The 16,349-nt window shown below is 49.4% G+C and overlaps 1 protein-coding gene across 8 annotated transcripts in view; it reads right to left on the bottom strand.

The window, feature by feature from the left end:
• limch1a (LIM and calponin homology domains 1a) overlaps positions 1-13,295 on the bottom strand; it is a 31,527-nt gene extending 18,232 nt beyond the window's left edge. For all 8 annotated transcript variants that reach the window (XM_056279550.1, XM_056279553.1, XM_056279552.1 and 5 more), the window contains exons 1-8: positions 12,794-13,295; positions 3,303-3,373; positions 3,112-3,181; positions 2,896-3,002; positions 2,423-2,453; positions 2,156-2,266; positions 1,570-1,697; positions 548-615 (exon numbers count right to left, since the gene is read on the bottom strand). In XM_056279550.1, the coding sequence (XP_056135525.1) occupies positions 548-615; positions 1,570-1,697; positions 2,156-2,266; positions 2,423-2,453; positions 2,896-3,002; positions 3,112-3,181; positions 3,303-3,373; positions 12,794-12,907 (700 nt within the window). In that variant the 5' untranslated portion in view covers positions 12,908-13,295. The remainder of the gene's footprint in view (positions 1-547; positions 616-1,569; positions 1,698-2,155; positions 2,267-2,422; positions 2,454-2,895; positions 3,003-3,111; positions 3,182-3,302; positions 3,374-12,793) is intronic.
• Positions 13,296-16,349: the final 3,054 nt, after the last annotated feature.

The following is a 16,349-nucleotide window of genomic DNA, read 5'->3' as shown; positions in this document are numbered from 1 at the left end:
GGGAGCGGTAGCAGATAACAGCAGGGATTAAAAAAAGGACGTAAGAAAGAGGGAGAGGATTAAAAGGAAAGGTTGGGAACGAAGGATGTATTCTCCGTGCGTTTCTGTTCAAAACGAGCGCTGCCCTACAGAAGATGCAGCGCCCTCTCCCCTGTGACCTGTGTGGAATTTAGGGAATGTCGCCATTCCCGATCCTGGAATTGTGTCGCACAGCTGCATCCTTACTTAACTGTCAACATAAAGCGCACAAACAGGATGGCGATGACATCGCAACCCCACTCCACACGCAGATTTACACTTCGACACACACACACACACACACACACACACTCACAGACACACACTGAGACGTTCAGCTGTTCCTCAAGGTCGACTGACCAGCCGCGACGCCAAGGTCAACGTGCTGACATGTTGGACGACCGAAGTCAAAGTGTCCACGGTGGAAGCCAGAGGGGACACCGGCGGCTTTTGTGTGACTGCGTTAAATCAATAGCCGTCCCGATTCGGAGACACTATACCCTGCGGCTGAAAGCTTAGCACGACCTACCGTCACTGACCCGGTTGACAACGTCAGGAGAGGGGCTGTGCTGCGATCGGGAGCCAAAGGAGTCAAGGCTATCAAAACAAACACACAAACACACAAACAAACAAACAAACAAACCCAGAATTAAAAATGATGGCATATGAAGATTCAGTGTTGATTTTGTGTACTGAAGTGTATTTCACAGCAAACCTAATAACCCCCCCCCCCCAATTGTATCAGGCCAATTACCCCACTCTTCCGAGCTGTTGTTGCGCAACACCCCCTCTGCCGATCCGGGGGAAGGCTGCAGACCACCACACGCTTCCTCCGATACACGCGGAGTCGCCAGCCGCTTCTTTCCACCCGACAGTGAGGAGTTTTGCCAGGGGGATGTAGCGCGGGGGAGGATCACGGTATCCCCCCCCCAGTTCCCCATCCCCCTGAACAGGCGCTCCGACCAACCAGAGGAGGCGCTAACGCAGCGACCAGGACACACACCCACATCCGGCTTCCCACCCGCAGACATGGCCCATTATGTCTGTAGGGACGCCCGACCAGGCCGGAGGTAACACGGGGGTTCGATCCGGCGATCCCCCGTGTTGGTAGGCAACGGAATAGACCGCTACGCTACCAGGGCGCCCAAACCTAATTACTTCTGAAAATATCCTTTGCCGCTCTTTTCTACAATATGTGCCCATTTCGCTCGCTTTAGGGTTTTCAATTCGTGGATGAGAGAATTTTGGCTACGTATGACCATTCATTTTTGATTTTGTAACCGGTTATTTTCTTGCCCGGTGCGGGATTCGAGACGGGGTGTACTGCACCGCAAGGCGACATCGCTAACCGCTCGGCTAAAGGGTCAGACCCGTTAGCTAGGGGCTAACGTGTCTTATTAGTGGTTTACAATTTCATAAAATTCCCAAAATGCAAAACGACAGCTCTGGGTTGATCTGAAACCCCCCTTATTACGTGTGTGTGTGTGTGTGTGTGTGTGTGTGTGTGTGAATGGGGTGGGGGTTATGCCAGCGCTCGGCGGTCTCGCTCACCTGTCCAGGGAGTTGTCGCGAGTGTGCCGTGGCGGCGAGAGCGACTCGCTCCTCTCCGAGTCCCAGCAGTCGTAGCCGCTGTCTCTCACGCCGCGCTTCTGCGCGCCCTCCCCTCCCTCCTCGCTCTCCTACGAGCGCACGGGCGAACGCATTCCAGAGACACAAAAGACAGAGAGACACAATCGGGCCGGAAGACCCCACCCCCCCACACGCCACGCCACACACATCGACGGGAGAGAGAGACGGGGGGGGGGGACAGAAGGACAGAAATGGCGGGAGTGAAAAACGGATAGCGAGAGATGCTTCATGTTTGCTTATTTTTTTTTTTTTAGCAATTCTCTTTTAATTTACATGCAGCCCCCCCCCACCTCCTCCTTACCCCCCCCTTCAGGGGAAGCCTTTTCTGTTAGAAAAACAGAAATGTTTTTTCCCCTTAAGTATCTTTCCTGCACCCCAACAAAGACAGGAAACTTTAAAAAAAAAAAAAAAACAACCCAATTACCCCCCCCCCTCCCCATCTCTCTTTGTTTTTCTAGTCAGTGTGTCAATCTCTCTCCCCCTCTCGCTTCTCGTTGTGTCGTCTCACCATCCGCATTTGAGCGAGCAGTCCTTCAAACTCCTTGAGGTTGAGAGTAGGGCCGCTGTAGGAGGCGCAGCCGTTGGCGGCCTTCCCCAGCCAGAACACCGTGTTCAGCACCTGGAAGAAACGGAGACGGGGCCCTCGTTACGCGTCAGGCGCCTGCGATCCACGTGGCGTATGACTGGCTACACAATAATACAACAGGCGACGCGCTAAACCCTGGCAAGGAGGCGAGGGAGGAGAAAAGAGAAGGGGAGGCAGGTGACCACTTACATTCTTGAGTTTCCTGTTGCAGTCTGAATCTCTGTGGAGAGAGAGAGAGAGAGAGAGAGAGAAAACTGTCATCCGTCCATCCATCCTTTATCTGAACCGCGTATCCTGCTCTCAGGGTCACGGGGATGCTGGAGCCTATCCCAGCAGTCATTGGGCGGCAGGCAGGGAGACACCCTGGACAGACTGCCAGGCCATCACAGGACCCCCCCCCACACACACACACACAGTATGGCCGATTCACCTGACCTACATGTCTTTGGACTGTGGGAGGAAACCGGAGCTCCCGGAGGAAACCGACGCAGACACGGGGAGAACATGCAAACTCCACACAGAGGACGACCCGGGATGACCCACCAAGGTTGGACTACCCCGGGGCTCGAACCCAGGGTCTTCTTGCTGTGAGGCGACCGTGCTAACCACTGTGCCAACTGTCAGAGACTCACATATAGCATCCAACACACATGCCCATTTACCTGAGGTTGGCTCGTATGGAGGTGTCTTGCAGGTCCCCTGGATCAAACAGCTGGGAGCCCTTCAGGCCCAACTCCTCACAGCCCCTCAAGAACACTGTCAGGTTGTCCTAAACACAGAGGGCCCATAATCAGATCATCATCAGCGAGACATTTGTTAACCTGATGTACAAGACTCTTTGTTGTGCCTTTCGTTGAGCTAGAAAAGGGTCTTCTTACCAGCCCAGCAATGGGGGTAGGTAGTCTGTTGATCTTCTTGACCACCCCTGGTTTGATAGCACTCAGGAGCCTGAATTGGAAAGCCAAAAAAGTGGAGTCAACCTTAAAACCGATCGTTGAATCTCGGGGAAATCTATTGTGAGAAGATAGCCCACTTCCAGAGTTGAAAGGAAGTGATGTCACAGACATACTCGCACAACAGGATGCCATTCTCCAGTCCGCTGCGGAAGTCCCTGTCCCCAAAACTCCTCCCGGTCACCGCCTGTGGAGGGAGGACAGCGGTAAGAGGCAGCGGGGATCAGCTACAGCGGCTGCATCAAATCTAGACTCTCTCCAAAGGTGATTCTGCCTCTCGCGGCCTTAGGCCTTAGATAGGCAGGCACAAATAACCCCCTCGTAATTATAATCCCTCGCCTCCGTTCAACGCCGCAGACTTGGGCTTGATATGCAAATCCACACCTCCGATAGTAAACTCACGGAAAGCATAAATGATACTGATGATTAGCAAGACTGAGCGAAAGAGAGAAATGAGGGTGGGAAGGGAGGGAAGGGAAGTGGGGCTGTTCACGCTTGGTTTAAAGGGTCATTCTGCCCCCCCTCACAACCTGGGTCTTATTTTCATAGTTTTGGCCATCGTGCATATCGGTTATGATATCATTATACTAACCGGCTTCCCATTCCCATTCCCATGGGGTGCCATTCCCATGGGACCCCCCCCCCCCCCAGCTTTAATTAAGGAGCCGCGGAATGGCATCCTTAAACCTGTCCTTTCAACAACAAATTAACCACGAGGGCCTCGGGTAGACTGTGCACGTGAGTCCTCATTATCTGTGATTTCTCTTTTGCCCTACTGCCTATGGTAAGTAAGACGAACCACAGAGGAGCACCAGCAATGTGACGGGCCATTTTTGGTAATCTCGGACATCTCAGGTAACAATTCTTACCTCGCAATTTGGTTTTCCCATCTAAATACTGGGCTGAACCGGACTTGCTGAAACGTGGCTGACACTTGTATTCTGTGGCGCCACGAGATGCCGTCGTAGTAAAACTGTGTCTACTATGTTCAAAATCTCGACAACGGAGGCAGCGAATAAAATGCCGCCATACTTGACATGCACGATGGCACAAAGTACAAAAATAAGACCTGCTTTGTAAAAAAAAAAAAAAAAATTGGAATGATCCTCTCGGATTGAATTGGATCCCCTCTAAATCATGTGAGGCTACGTCAGGACCTGGGTTACATGAGACTGTATTGACGATGGAGACAGTGACATAATGCCCACATTGTGTCTTCAGTCTGCATGGCCGAACAACACAAGGTAGCCAGTCTGCTCATGAGAAAGATAACACCACACAGAAATAGTCTAGTAACTTTCCTCATTTGAACCCGGCCGGTCTCTTTAGCAGTGTGGAAAACCTGGCCGATGAACGACCCTCGTGAAGTTATCACAGTAGATATAAATCCTTCCACAAAAGCTATTTGTTGTGGTACCAAAGGAACTTTTGGACAGGGCTTGCCGATTGTGTATTCACCATGTTCCTGGCAGAGGACCGTCTTGCTGGCCGGTTTACCCTTCCCAGTACAATGTGTTCCAGCAGGAGCCAATTTAGAGCGAGGCGGTGGTAATGACACAGTGGCCTGTGTCCTAATTCCACTTTCCCAAAATGTGCGCTCACGCACGACCCTGATTTAGATGTGTGCATGGTGTCTCCCAGCAGTAACAACATCCTCTAACCTGGTTTACGTCAGTGTACCAGTAACTGCGGAGGGGAGGGGGGGGGGGAGTCAGAATATAGCAGAAGGCGACAACAAACACCAACATATCAACACACCGACCCACTCCCAGTTCGGTTTCTGGAGCAGTTGTGTAACCAGCAGGGAGATGAATGAAAACGAGGAGAGGTTTGACTGACGCCTGTTTAGGCGACTAATCCAGATTACCACAGATTATGCTCTAACTGTTGACTGTGCACACACACCCCCCCCGCTCTCTCTCTTGCTCACTCACTCTCTCTCTCTCTCTCTCTCACACAAAAGTCACTTTTTAAAAATCAAAAATCTCTCTCTTACTCTCTCTCTGTCTTTGTCTGTCTCTCTCCGTCTCTCTCTCCCTCTCTCTCAGTCTGTCTCTCTCTGTCTGTCTCTCTCACTCTCTCTCTGTCTCTCTCTCCCTCTCTCTCTCTGTCTGTCTCTCTCTGTCTCTCTCTCTCCCTCTCTCTCTCTGTCTGTCTCTCTCTCTGTCTATCTCTCTCACTCTCTCTCTCTGTCTGTCTCTCTCTCTGTCTGTCTGTCTGTCTGTCTCTGTCTTGCTCTGTCTTTGTCTGTCTCTCTCCGTCTCTCTCTGTCTCTCTCTCCCTCTCTCTGTCTGTCTCTCTCCCTCTCTCTCTCTGTCTGTCTCTCTCACTCTCTCTCTGTCTCTCTCTCCCTCTCTCTCCCTGTCTGTCTCTCTCTCTGTCTATCTCTCTCACTCTCTCTCTCTGTCTCCCTCTCTCTCTCTGTCTATCTCTCTCACTCTCTCTCTCTGTCTCTCTCTCCCTCTCTCTCTGTCTGTCTGTCTGTCTCTGTCTCTGTCTCTCTCTGTCTCAATTCAATTCATTCAATATTTGCTTTATTGGCATGACATACGTTTGTGTACACGCTGCCAAAGCACGTACAACAACAGCACAACACAACAATGATTGACATAACAGCAACAACAACAATGATTATGATATATATGGAAAACCAAGATGGCGGCGCGCTGGACGCAGCGGCTACTGCGGCTCCCTGTTCAGTGCTATGCTTTCTTCGCTATTCCCTCGTTTCATTTTTAACATGTGCCTGCACATTGTTTTTAACGACAGTAAATTGAATTGAATTGACATCAAACAACAAGAGTAGCAATAACAGCGGCACCAACCACGCCGAGGCCGTGGGCTCGACCCCGGGGGGGGCCACACTCACCGAGAATGCGCGCACCCACAGCCCCGCACACGTCGCCCCGGGCCAAACGCGTCTGCCAAGAGGCGTTCGCTAAATAATGACGACAGCGAATAGCAACCAGGAACGGGTCCCGCCCCCCCCCCCTGTCTCCCAGGCTGTGGCAGGAAAGAATCTGAATCTTGCAGCAATGCTCGCCGCTGGCCCCCCTCCCAGGACCCCCCGCGGCTAACCTGCGTCGTCCATTTCCTGCTACTCTGGAATCACATGGTCCAGCTCCGGGACAAAAGCCCGGTTTTTCAAAATCTTACACATTTAAGGAGGAAGTGCGCCTCTGTCGCCACCTCATCTGTCATGCAGTGACCACATATCCGATGCTCTTTTGGCAACCACGTCTTTTTGTCTCTCCCCTTTTCAGAGCGGCTAGACTGCGGTCGCCGAGCCTGTGTTTGCTGAGGCTCTGTCGCTGCCTCCTGTCTCTGACAGTAAAGAGCTGTTCTTCCAAATCACAGTTTGTTTTTAGACCTCCTGTTTGTTTCCCGAGTTTTGATTTCAGCGTTGCGGTGTTTCAAATAACTGTTCTTGCTTTGTTTTATAGCCTGATTTATCCTCATGTTTTGTTTGTTTTATAGCCTGATTTATCCTCATGTTGGTTTGGGACGCAGGGCTGGCCTGAGGTTGGCTGGTCTTGGTGTTTGTTAAAGGGTTAGCGAGTCTCGGGACCAGCTGCTTCAGGGGGCTCTTTTCGGGCCTCAGTTCTTGGGTTTTCAGAGCTTTAAAGTGCAATGTATTTGTTGGGCTTGCGTTTAAGTGCATCCAGAAATTTAGAGATCTTTTTTGTACATTTATCAATAATGGAAACCAGCCTACTCTCTCTCTCTCTCTCTCTCTCTCTCTCTCTCTCTCTCTCTCTCTCTGTCTCGCTCACTCTCTGTCTCTCTCTCTCTGTCTGTCTCTGTCGGTCTCCGTCTCTCTCTCTCTCTCTCTGTCTGTCTGTCTCTCTCTTGCTCTCTCTCTCTCACTCCCTATCTCTCTCTCTGTCTGTCTGTCTGTCTGTCTGTCTGTCTCTCTCTTGCTCTCTCTCTCTGTCTCTCTATCTGTCTGTCTTTCTCTCTCTTGCTCTCTCTCTCTCACTCCCTCTCTCTCTCTCTGTCTCTCTCTCTCTCTGTCTGTCTGTCTGTCTCTCTCTTGCTCTCTCTCTCTCACTCCCTCTCTCTCTCTCTGTCTGTCTGTCTGTCTGTCTCTCTCTTGCTCTCTCTCTCTGTCTCTCTATCTGTCTGTCTTTCTCTCTCTTGCTCTCTCTCTCTCACTCCCTCTCTCTCTCTCTGTCTCTCTATCTGTCTGTCTGTCTCTCTCTTGCTCTCTCTCTCTCACTCCCTCTCTATCTGTCTGTCTGTCTGTCTGTCTGTCTCTGTCTCTCTCTCTCTGTGCTTTGCTCATATAAGTGCATTCAAGCAGCAAGACACAGATTTTGTCCAAGACAGCTGCAGATAGTCTGAGGGATAATGGCCGAATTGCATCATGATGTGCAAATCCCAAACCCTCCTCACCGTTTCTTACTCCTCTTCTGTTTCTCTCCTCCTGAAACATTGTCCTTTCCCTTCCCCCTGTTTGCTGTCCCTGATGATATTTTAATTGTTCTCCTTCCCTCACTCTGCCCTGCAGACATAGCCATGTGCACACACACTTGCTCATTTATACATGAACACACACACACACACACACACACACACACACACCCAGACCCCCCACATACACACACATAAATACAACGCAATGACAAGCTGAAAGCAACCTATTGTTTTGTTACGTAAGTGTTGACCAGATGTTTCCCATCAGCATCTGTTTCCTCTTCTGGTCTTTTATCATTCCTCCCTCTCTCTCCCTCTCTCTCCCTCTCTCTCTCCCTCTCAGACACACACAAAAGCCTCCCGGCACAAGGTGTGTTGGTCGGGGTTTGAGTGTGCGTCCCTGAAACATTTACAGCTTGGTCATGTATAATTCACTGACGGAGGACACCACTGCAGAGCGGGTAGCAGCACCACTGTGTTGGGTGAAGTCTGTGTGTGTGTGTGTGTGTGTGTGCAAGAGGACAGAGAGAGACAGACAGACAGAACAAGACAGAAGGGTTGAAGCATGTGTCTGACACCCTGAAACTGAAATAAGACAGTGGGACGGACAGCGGACTGGTGCGAGTGCGTTATTTTGCCGACAGTCCAGCACACAACTCACTCGGTACGGCGCTTAAAGCAGTCCGCATGTGAACCGTGGCCGTGTCATGTCTTTTTGGTACTGGGTCCGTGTCAGAAAGAGGGTGAGCACGTCAACCAGTTGTCTCAAACCATGTGCCGTTGACCATCGACAACTGTATTTATACACACACACCCCCCCCACAACCAAACTTTAAGGCAGGCTAATTAGACGAACAAATTAGCCATTGTACCTTATGGCTGAAATGAAAACCTGCATACTAGGGATGTGTGGTTCCTCGTGTAGCAAAAGCTCACAGGAGCCGAGTGTGCCAGAAACACAATGTTAAGTGAGCATTCGTGTGTTATATAAAAAAAAAAACCCCCGATCCAGAAGCCTTAAGGGTATTTCCGTGCCAGTCACTGGTAATTTGACCCCCACCCCCCCATCCCCCACCCCCCTCCCCAAGTGAACAGCTCTGCTCAGCTTGGGTGAATGGCAGCAGCAGATACATTTAAACCCCGAGGTGCATGCGGGGGGTAAGGCAGGGGAGGCAGAAGTAGGCCAAAGCACCCTTGCTTTCATCTGCATAACCTCTGAAAGATAAGAAAGCATGCAAGAAAAAGAGACGGGCCAAAAGGAACAAGACAGGGGGAAACACGGGGTTTTTTAGATCGCCCCGTTTAGACGGGCGGCTCCAACGTGTGCCGTCGACCTCTCTCCCATGCATATCGTGTGACCAAACACCTCACCTACCCCTCATTAGAAATGACGTTGATCTCGTCTCAAACCGGTGACGAGGGCCTCTACGACGGTTCTGGCTTCTAGGATCGGGCTGGCCCCCCTCTCAGAGCATGTAGCTGACAACATTTGGGGTTTTTCATCGACTGGCACATCAGCCTACTGACGCAGGGCCTGAGCTGTCTCCGTGTCATCCTGAGTTTCTCTAGAACGGGACGGCTTATACAAACGGCATCGTAGCCGAATGACTGGGGGGGGGGGTTGCTAAATTAAAGATGCTGCAATTTGTTTGCCTTTTTATAGTCCTCAAATGTATTGCAGGCAAATGTGGGATTAGTCTGGCAGACAGCACATAGGGGAAAAAGAAGAAAAAGGGGAAAAGACAGAGAGAGAGCGAGAGAGAGAGAGAGAGAGAGAGAGAGAGAGAGAGAGAGAGAGAGAGAGAGAGAGAGAGAGAGAGAGAGAGAGAGGGAGAGAGAGAGAGAGAGAGAGAGAGAGAGAGAGAGAGAGAGAGAGAGAGAGAGAGAGAGAGAGAGAGAGAGAGAGAGAGAGAGAGAGAGAGAGAGAGAGAGAGAGAGAGAGAGAGTCGTAATCCTGATGCTCTCTGGATTGAGGAAGAGATTAATCTGGATGAGAGTAATTAACCAGAGCAATTAGAAAATTAGACGGCAACTTTTCCACTGCTTCAGCTGCTGAAGAGAGATCGCATCGGTAGTTAAGAAACGCAACACGTCTCCATCAGCAGGCCACAGTGTCGTTTTTTTAACTCCTGCAAGTGAAGCCGGTGTAGCACAAGGTGATTCTGATTGATGGTGCTGAACTATCTGCACAACACTAATGAGTGAGCAATGAAGCACAATAGCCCGTTTACCGCGGACCCGCTGCTTGTGTGTTTGCACGGCGTAGTAACGCTACACAGAACATGTGCAGCGACGACCTTCCCCGAGCAACATCTTGACAGACCACTGGCTTGTCTTGCGTGTCTTTGCAGTCGGAAAGCCTATGTCGTCATCGTTCCACGTTGGTTCTAATCCATGGGAACCCATCTTTCTCTCTCTCTCCCTCTCTCTCTCTCTCCCCCTCTCCATCTCCCTTTCTCTCTCTCCCTCTCCCTCTCTCGCTCTCTCTCTCTCATACATGCACAGCTGGTTGTCTGGGACCATGCAAGTTAATCTCCCAAAGACAGCTGTGACATCTGGCACACTAACGCACACACACACACACACACACACACTCGCTCTGTCACACACACGCAATCCCTTATTCGCTGTCTGTTGGTCCGTCAGTTAAAATGGTGACAGTGCGCTTGAGAAGCTCCATACAGAGATCTACAGGGAGTCCTATTAAAGAGGTTTAATAGGACTTCCTGTAGATAAATAATGGTAACTAATAGATATTTAAAAGGTAAATAATCAGTCGACTCTGAGAGGCTAACGCTGTCTTGGCCATTCTGTAAAAAAATATAGATAGGCCCTTCCTTTGCCAAGCTATTTTCTGATCAGGTTGTGTGTAGATATATAGGTTATTGCTCCACCGCCCCTGCCCCCCCCCCCGGAAACAGTGACACCTGATAGGCTGCCCATGTTATGTTCCTATGGAGACCGATGTCACCCAACCTGGGCGTGGCGCAGGAGCCAGCATGCAATATCATAAACAGCTGACAAGAATGGGTGCACAAATTTACACTCTGCATATTCTGACATAGAAATGGCATGCAAACACACACACACACACATTCTGACTGAAAATGTTACATATAGGATGACATGGTTAAAACCTTAATCATCCCCACCTGTGACAGTGTATATATACCCCCCCTAGAAATAGAAAATAGAGTCAGCTTGACTGGTCTGGAAATAACTAGAGAATAGCTGTGAGGAGGACGGACAAGGAAGCAGGAGGAACACCAAGAAAAGAAACAGGAGACTAAGTCTCTTGACAGGCTCTAATCCAGAGGTGTGTGTGTGTGTGTGTGTGTGTGTGTGCGCTGCCCCCAGTGATAGCTCATCATACAACAATATCAGTAAGTGACAAAGAAGGACTAAAATAAACCCTTTTTTGAGACGCTCGCTTGGCTTGGCTTGACAGGTGAAAGTGCAGAAGTTGTGTGAGTCAGGGCTTTGGGGTTAGTAGGACATTATTTGTCATGAGCCAAAAACGATTTGTCAAAACTAATATTACAGTTATGGACGCCTGCATTCTCTGTTGAAATACCCAAGTTTAGTGTAGTCACAGCTCAAAATTAACTAGGGACCATTACGTAGAAAGTAACGGTTTGTGTAACTTGGTACTTTAATCACAACAACAATTCATTATTTGGATCTTGTTTCTTATTCCAAACACAAACTCTCCCAAATGTGGCACATATGAGTCTGTGTGAATCAAGACGGCTGTCATATCAGGGAGGCATACGGCAGTATGTAGGACATCATGGCCAAAATATAAGGGAATATATATATATATATATATAGACAGACAGACAGACAGAATGACTGACTGACTGACTGACTGACTGACTGACTGACTGACTGACAGGCAGGCTGGCTGGTAGGCAGACAGACAGATAGACAGATAGACAGATAGACAGATAGATAGATAGATAGATAGATAGATAGATAGATAGATAGATAGATAGATAGATAGATAGATAGATAGATAGATAGATGGATGGATGGATAGATAGATGGATAGATAGATAGACAGACTGACTGACTGTCTGGCAGTCAGATAGACAGACAGACAGACAGACAGACAGACAGACAGACAGACAGACAGACAGACAGACAGACAGACAGACAGATAGATAGATAGATAGATAGATAGATAGATAGATAGATAGATAGATAGATAGATAGATAGATAGATAGATCGATAGACAGACAGACAGGTAGGTCAGTAGGTCGATATACAAAAAGAAAGAGAGAAAGGAAGAAAGGTAGAAATGGGACGACCTGTTAAATAAAGGTGCATTTTAGGTGCACTACAGTTTAAAAAGGCTCCACGCAGCTAAGACATGTGGACTGCACAGCACTTGGCTTACAATAACCTTGTCTTAAAGTTTGGCTGAGTCAGCCAAGGTTTGGACCAGCGTGTCGACAGCGGTAACCATTTTGACACGTTGTTACGTAATATATCCAGCGAGTTAATGGTTAAAGAATTAGGCCCCAGTCCACTATACTAGTCAATACAAATATAACACCCACACATCACCACACAGGTATATCTCCTCTCATCGTCATTACCGCGGATTCCTACTGTAGGTGACCTGTCTATTTCATTAAATGGGCTGATCGCAGCACCACCCCCCCCACCCCGTTTCATCACCATGGCAACCGGAGGAGGAGCGTTTCTTCCCGGCCTTTACAACAAAACCGACTTTCTCCCATTGCTCCGTTGTTCGGTGACATTCTCCCAGTTGCGTCACACACACACCGCCGTAACGAAGCAATGTTGGGGGCGAGGGTCTACCTCGGCTTCCTTTATTTATCATCGTCGTTATTTTTCGCCCCCCCCCCTCCCTCCATTGAAACGCTTTCTATTTACCGCCCCCGTCCTACGACGACTTAAGCGACGTGCGTCAAAACTTTAGCCCAACACGCGCGCCCATGTAGCCCGGCGCATGCCGCCTATGGAGGCGCAGTAACTCGACACCGGCGACACCGCAGCGTCCTCCCGAGACAGGTGACGGCGCAATGATGCTGTATTTATATCCCGGGTCGTACAGGGGGGGCGCCTCGCATCTCGACGAATCAATATCCGACACCGCTGCAGTCCCGACAGCGAAAGACACCCCATAACCTTTCACACACGTCGGCTACATTGTAGCGGTACCTCTATCCATTTCTGCGCCTCTTGGCAGGCCGGTTCGGGATGGCTCGGCTCAGCTGGCTCCGGCCGGTCCTGCTGGGTACTCGGTACGTCTGGGTCAGCCGCGGGGCTGGCCATCTCCGGTTGTTGACCACCGACCGACCGACCGACGGGCCGGGCCAGGCCGTTTCTGTTAACGTATCCAAACGCCGGCGAGGGATCCGCCAGACGCTGACGGGGGAAAGGAAGCTCCCCGTGCGGATGCGCTGCGTCTCTCCCCCCCCCCCCCCCGGGTTGACAAGCGGAGGCTCGGCCGCGCTATACTATCTGTCCCCGCGTTTACCGTAAAGCCTAAAAAGAAGGGCTCTCTGCGCACCAGCGCTTTGGGTAAAGTAGGTCTCTTGGCTGAGCGGCGCGTCCTCCTCGAGCTGGGAGCAGGCTCCTGCGACTCCCACGCTGCAACACCGAGCAGCCACTAAATATAACGAATCCACACCGGACGGTCCCAGGCTTAACACCGCGCTCAACCGAGACACTGGAGCGCGCATTGTGGGGGGGGGGTGTGTGACGGGGACGCGCAGGAAAGAATCTGTCAGGCGGGGGTGGGCGGTGGGTGGGGGTTTGGTTTATTACCCAGAGGTGTCCCGTTATTTCTCTGCAGTTCTGGTTAGCTATAACTCGAAACATGCAGAAGAGTTTCTTTTCTTCTTCTTCTCTTTTTTCATGCGGGGTGCGTCTGTACTCCCCACAAATCCAGATTAAAGGCCCTTTTTCAACTTTTCTGCTGTCTGCTTTCTACTGCCCCTCTTTCTTGGACTAAATAACCGCATGCACACTCCGGCCTGCAGCCTATTAAGGTCAGCACTCACCCGGGGACGGTATGGCAAGTTTAGGGTGTGAGAACACGTACTATGTGTGTGAGAATACTGCAGTAAAGTTTAGTTTTCTTTTGGATACTCCTTTGATATTCAGCCATTCATTCTATTAAACACTCTAACCATTTCACTTTATGATGTCAAATATGTTGTAAAAGATGCTGATTTAGACTCTTCACGAACACCAAAGCTTGGTTTGATATATATATATATACTTAGCACAAAAAAGTAAGGAAATGTGTGTTTGGTAGATTATCTGTTTGTTGTAACAACGCTTCTTGGCAATAAATCTTATACCGTTGGAAAGCCTGTTTATTTTCCTTTTAAATGGGGCCACATTTGTAAGGAACATGCATTTGTGGGATGAGCAGCAGAGCGGAGTATGTGGGTTGAGCCCATGAAAAATTTGCCAAATCTTCTCTGCCAATGCCAAACAGCTTATTTTGCTGTTGCTATTGACTCTTGTTTTGAGCTTCTGGTAGCCCAGGTGCCGACAATCAGCTGCCTGATATAAGATTTATTGCCAAGTAGCATTGTTACAACAAAGAAATAATCTACCGAGCACACATTTCCTTACTTTTTCTGCTAAGTTTATATATATATATATAATCAATTTAATATGTATTTTCCAGACTTGCAAAAATGTGTAAATACCTATGTAACTACCTGATCATCCCCCTCAATGCTGTCAAACATGGTCTGGAAAACACAATTTTACATACTTATCACAAAACATATACACTCACCGGCCACTTTATTAGGCACACCTGTCCAACTGCTCGTTAACGCAAATTTCTAATCAGCCAATCACATGGCAGCAACTCAATGCATTTAGGCATGTAGACATGGTCAAGACGATCTGCTGCAGTTCAAACCGAGCATCAGAATGGGGAAGAAAGGTGATTTCAGTGACTTTGAACGTGGCATGGTTGTTGGTGCCAGACGGGCTGGTCTGAGTATTTCAGAAACTGCTGATCTACTGGGATTTTCACGCGCAACCATCTCTAGGGTTTACAGAGAATGGTCCGAAAAAGAGAAAATATCCAGTGAGCGGCAGTTCTGTGGGCGAAAATGCCTTGTTGATGCCAGAGGTCAGAGGAGAATGGCCAGACTGGTTCAAGCTGACAGAAAGGCAACAGTAACTCAAATAACCACTCATTACAACCGAGGTATGCAGAAGAGCATCTCTGAACGCACAACACGTCGAACCTTGAGGCAGATGGGCTACAGCAGCAGAAGACCACACCGGGTGCCACTCCTGTCAGCTAAGAACAGGAAACTGAGGCTACAATTCGCACAGGCTCACCAAAATGGGACAATAGAAGATTGGAAAAACGTTGCCTGGTCTGATGAGTCTCGATTTCTGCTGCGACATTCGGATGGTAGGGTCAGAATTTGGCGTCAACAACATGAAAGCATTGAACCATCCTGCCTTGTATCAACGGTTCAGGCTGGTGGTGGTGGTGTAATGGTGTGGGGGATATTTTCTTGGCACACTTTGGGCCCCTTAGTACCAATTGAGCATCGTGTCAACGCCACAGCCTACCTGAGTATTGTTGCTGACCATGTCCATCCCTTTATGACCACAGTGTTCCCATCTTCTGATGGCTACTTCCAGCAGGATAACGCGCCATGTCATAAAGCTCGAATCATCTCAGACTGGTTTCTTGAACATGACAATGAGTTCACTGTACTCAAACGGCCTCCACAGTCACCAGATCTCAAGCCAATAGAGCACCTCTGGGATGTGGTGGACCGGGAGATTCGCATCATGGATGTGCAGCCGACAAATCTGCAGCAACTGCGTGATGCTATCATGTCAATATGGACCAAACTGTCTGAGGAATGTTTCCAGTACCTTGTTGAATCTATGCCACGAAGGATTAAGGCAGTTCTGTAGGCAAAAGGGGGTCCAACCCGGTACTAGCAAGGTGTACCTAATAAAGTGGCCAGTGAGTGTATATATATATATATATATATATATATATATATATATATATATATATATATGCCATACCAGACCTTAATATGTGTGCACAAACACATATAGTGCACAAAGATGAATATGCTGCACATACCAGATTAATACTACTCTACCTGTGGACTGAAAGATATGTAAAGAGCAGGTACAGAATCAATTGACTTGGTACTATAGTCGTGCTCTACCAAGATCCCACTGACACCAAGGTCTCCTCTGCAGGTACTGAGGTGAGAACAGGAAGGAAGTGGCACGTGCAGGAGTCAGTTGAGTGGACCGAGGCAAGGTTGCAGCACAGTATCCTGATGGGCGCTGTGGCAACTGGTCAGGTCGAGCTCAGGAGCAACTCAAGACCTTACTACGGTAAAGCCCAAGGAAAGGGGAGGCGAAAGCTGATCCAGGAGGTACGCACAGAGGTGGAGGAAGCTTGCTACAGTAGAATGGTGGGTATGTGCAAGCAGGGGGCCTGGACCAAGTGGGAGCATACAACCGGCTGAAGAATCACCTGGGCAGGACTCTGGAAGGCGGAATCACACATATTCTTTCTTCTTCTTTTTGTCCAGTCATAGTATGATGTCCTCCCAAGCCCTACCAACCCGTTTAGACGGGGCCTAGCGGACTCACCTGCTTGCCAACTCTGCCAGAATAGGGGATCTTAGCATCACATCCTGAACTGCTGTCCAATAGGCCTTGGGAGAGGGGCAGTATCGTCAGTGCCATGAACAAG

Source organism: Lampris incognitus, chromosome 5 (genome assembly GCF_029633865.1).
Source record: "Lampris incognitus isolate fLamInc1 chromosome 5, fLamInc1.hap2, whole genome shotgun sequence".
NCBI lineage: Eukaryota > Metazoa > Chordata > Actinopteri > Lampriformes > Lampridae > Lampris > Lampris incognitus.
The sequence above is the reverse complement of the archived record's forward strand: the minus strand, read 5'-3'. Positions and strand labels throughout refer to the sequence as shown.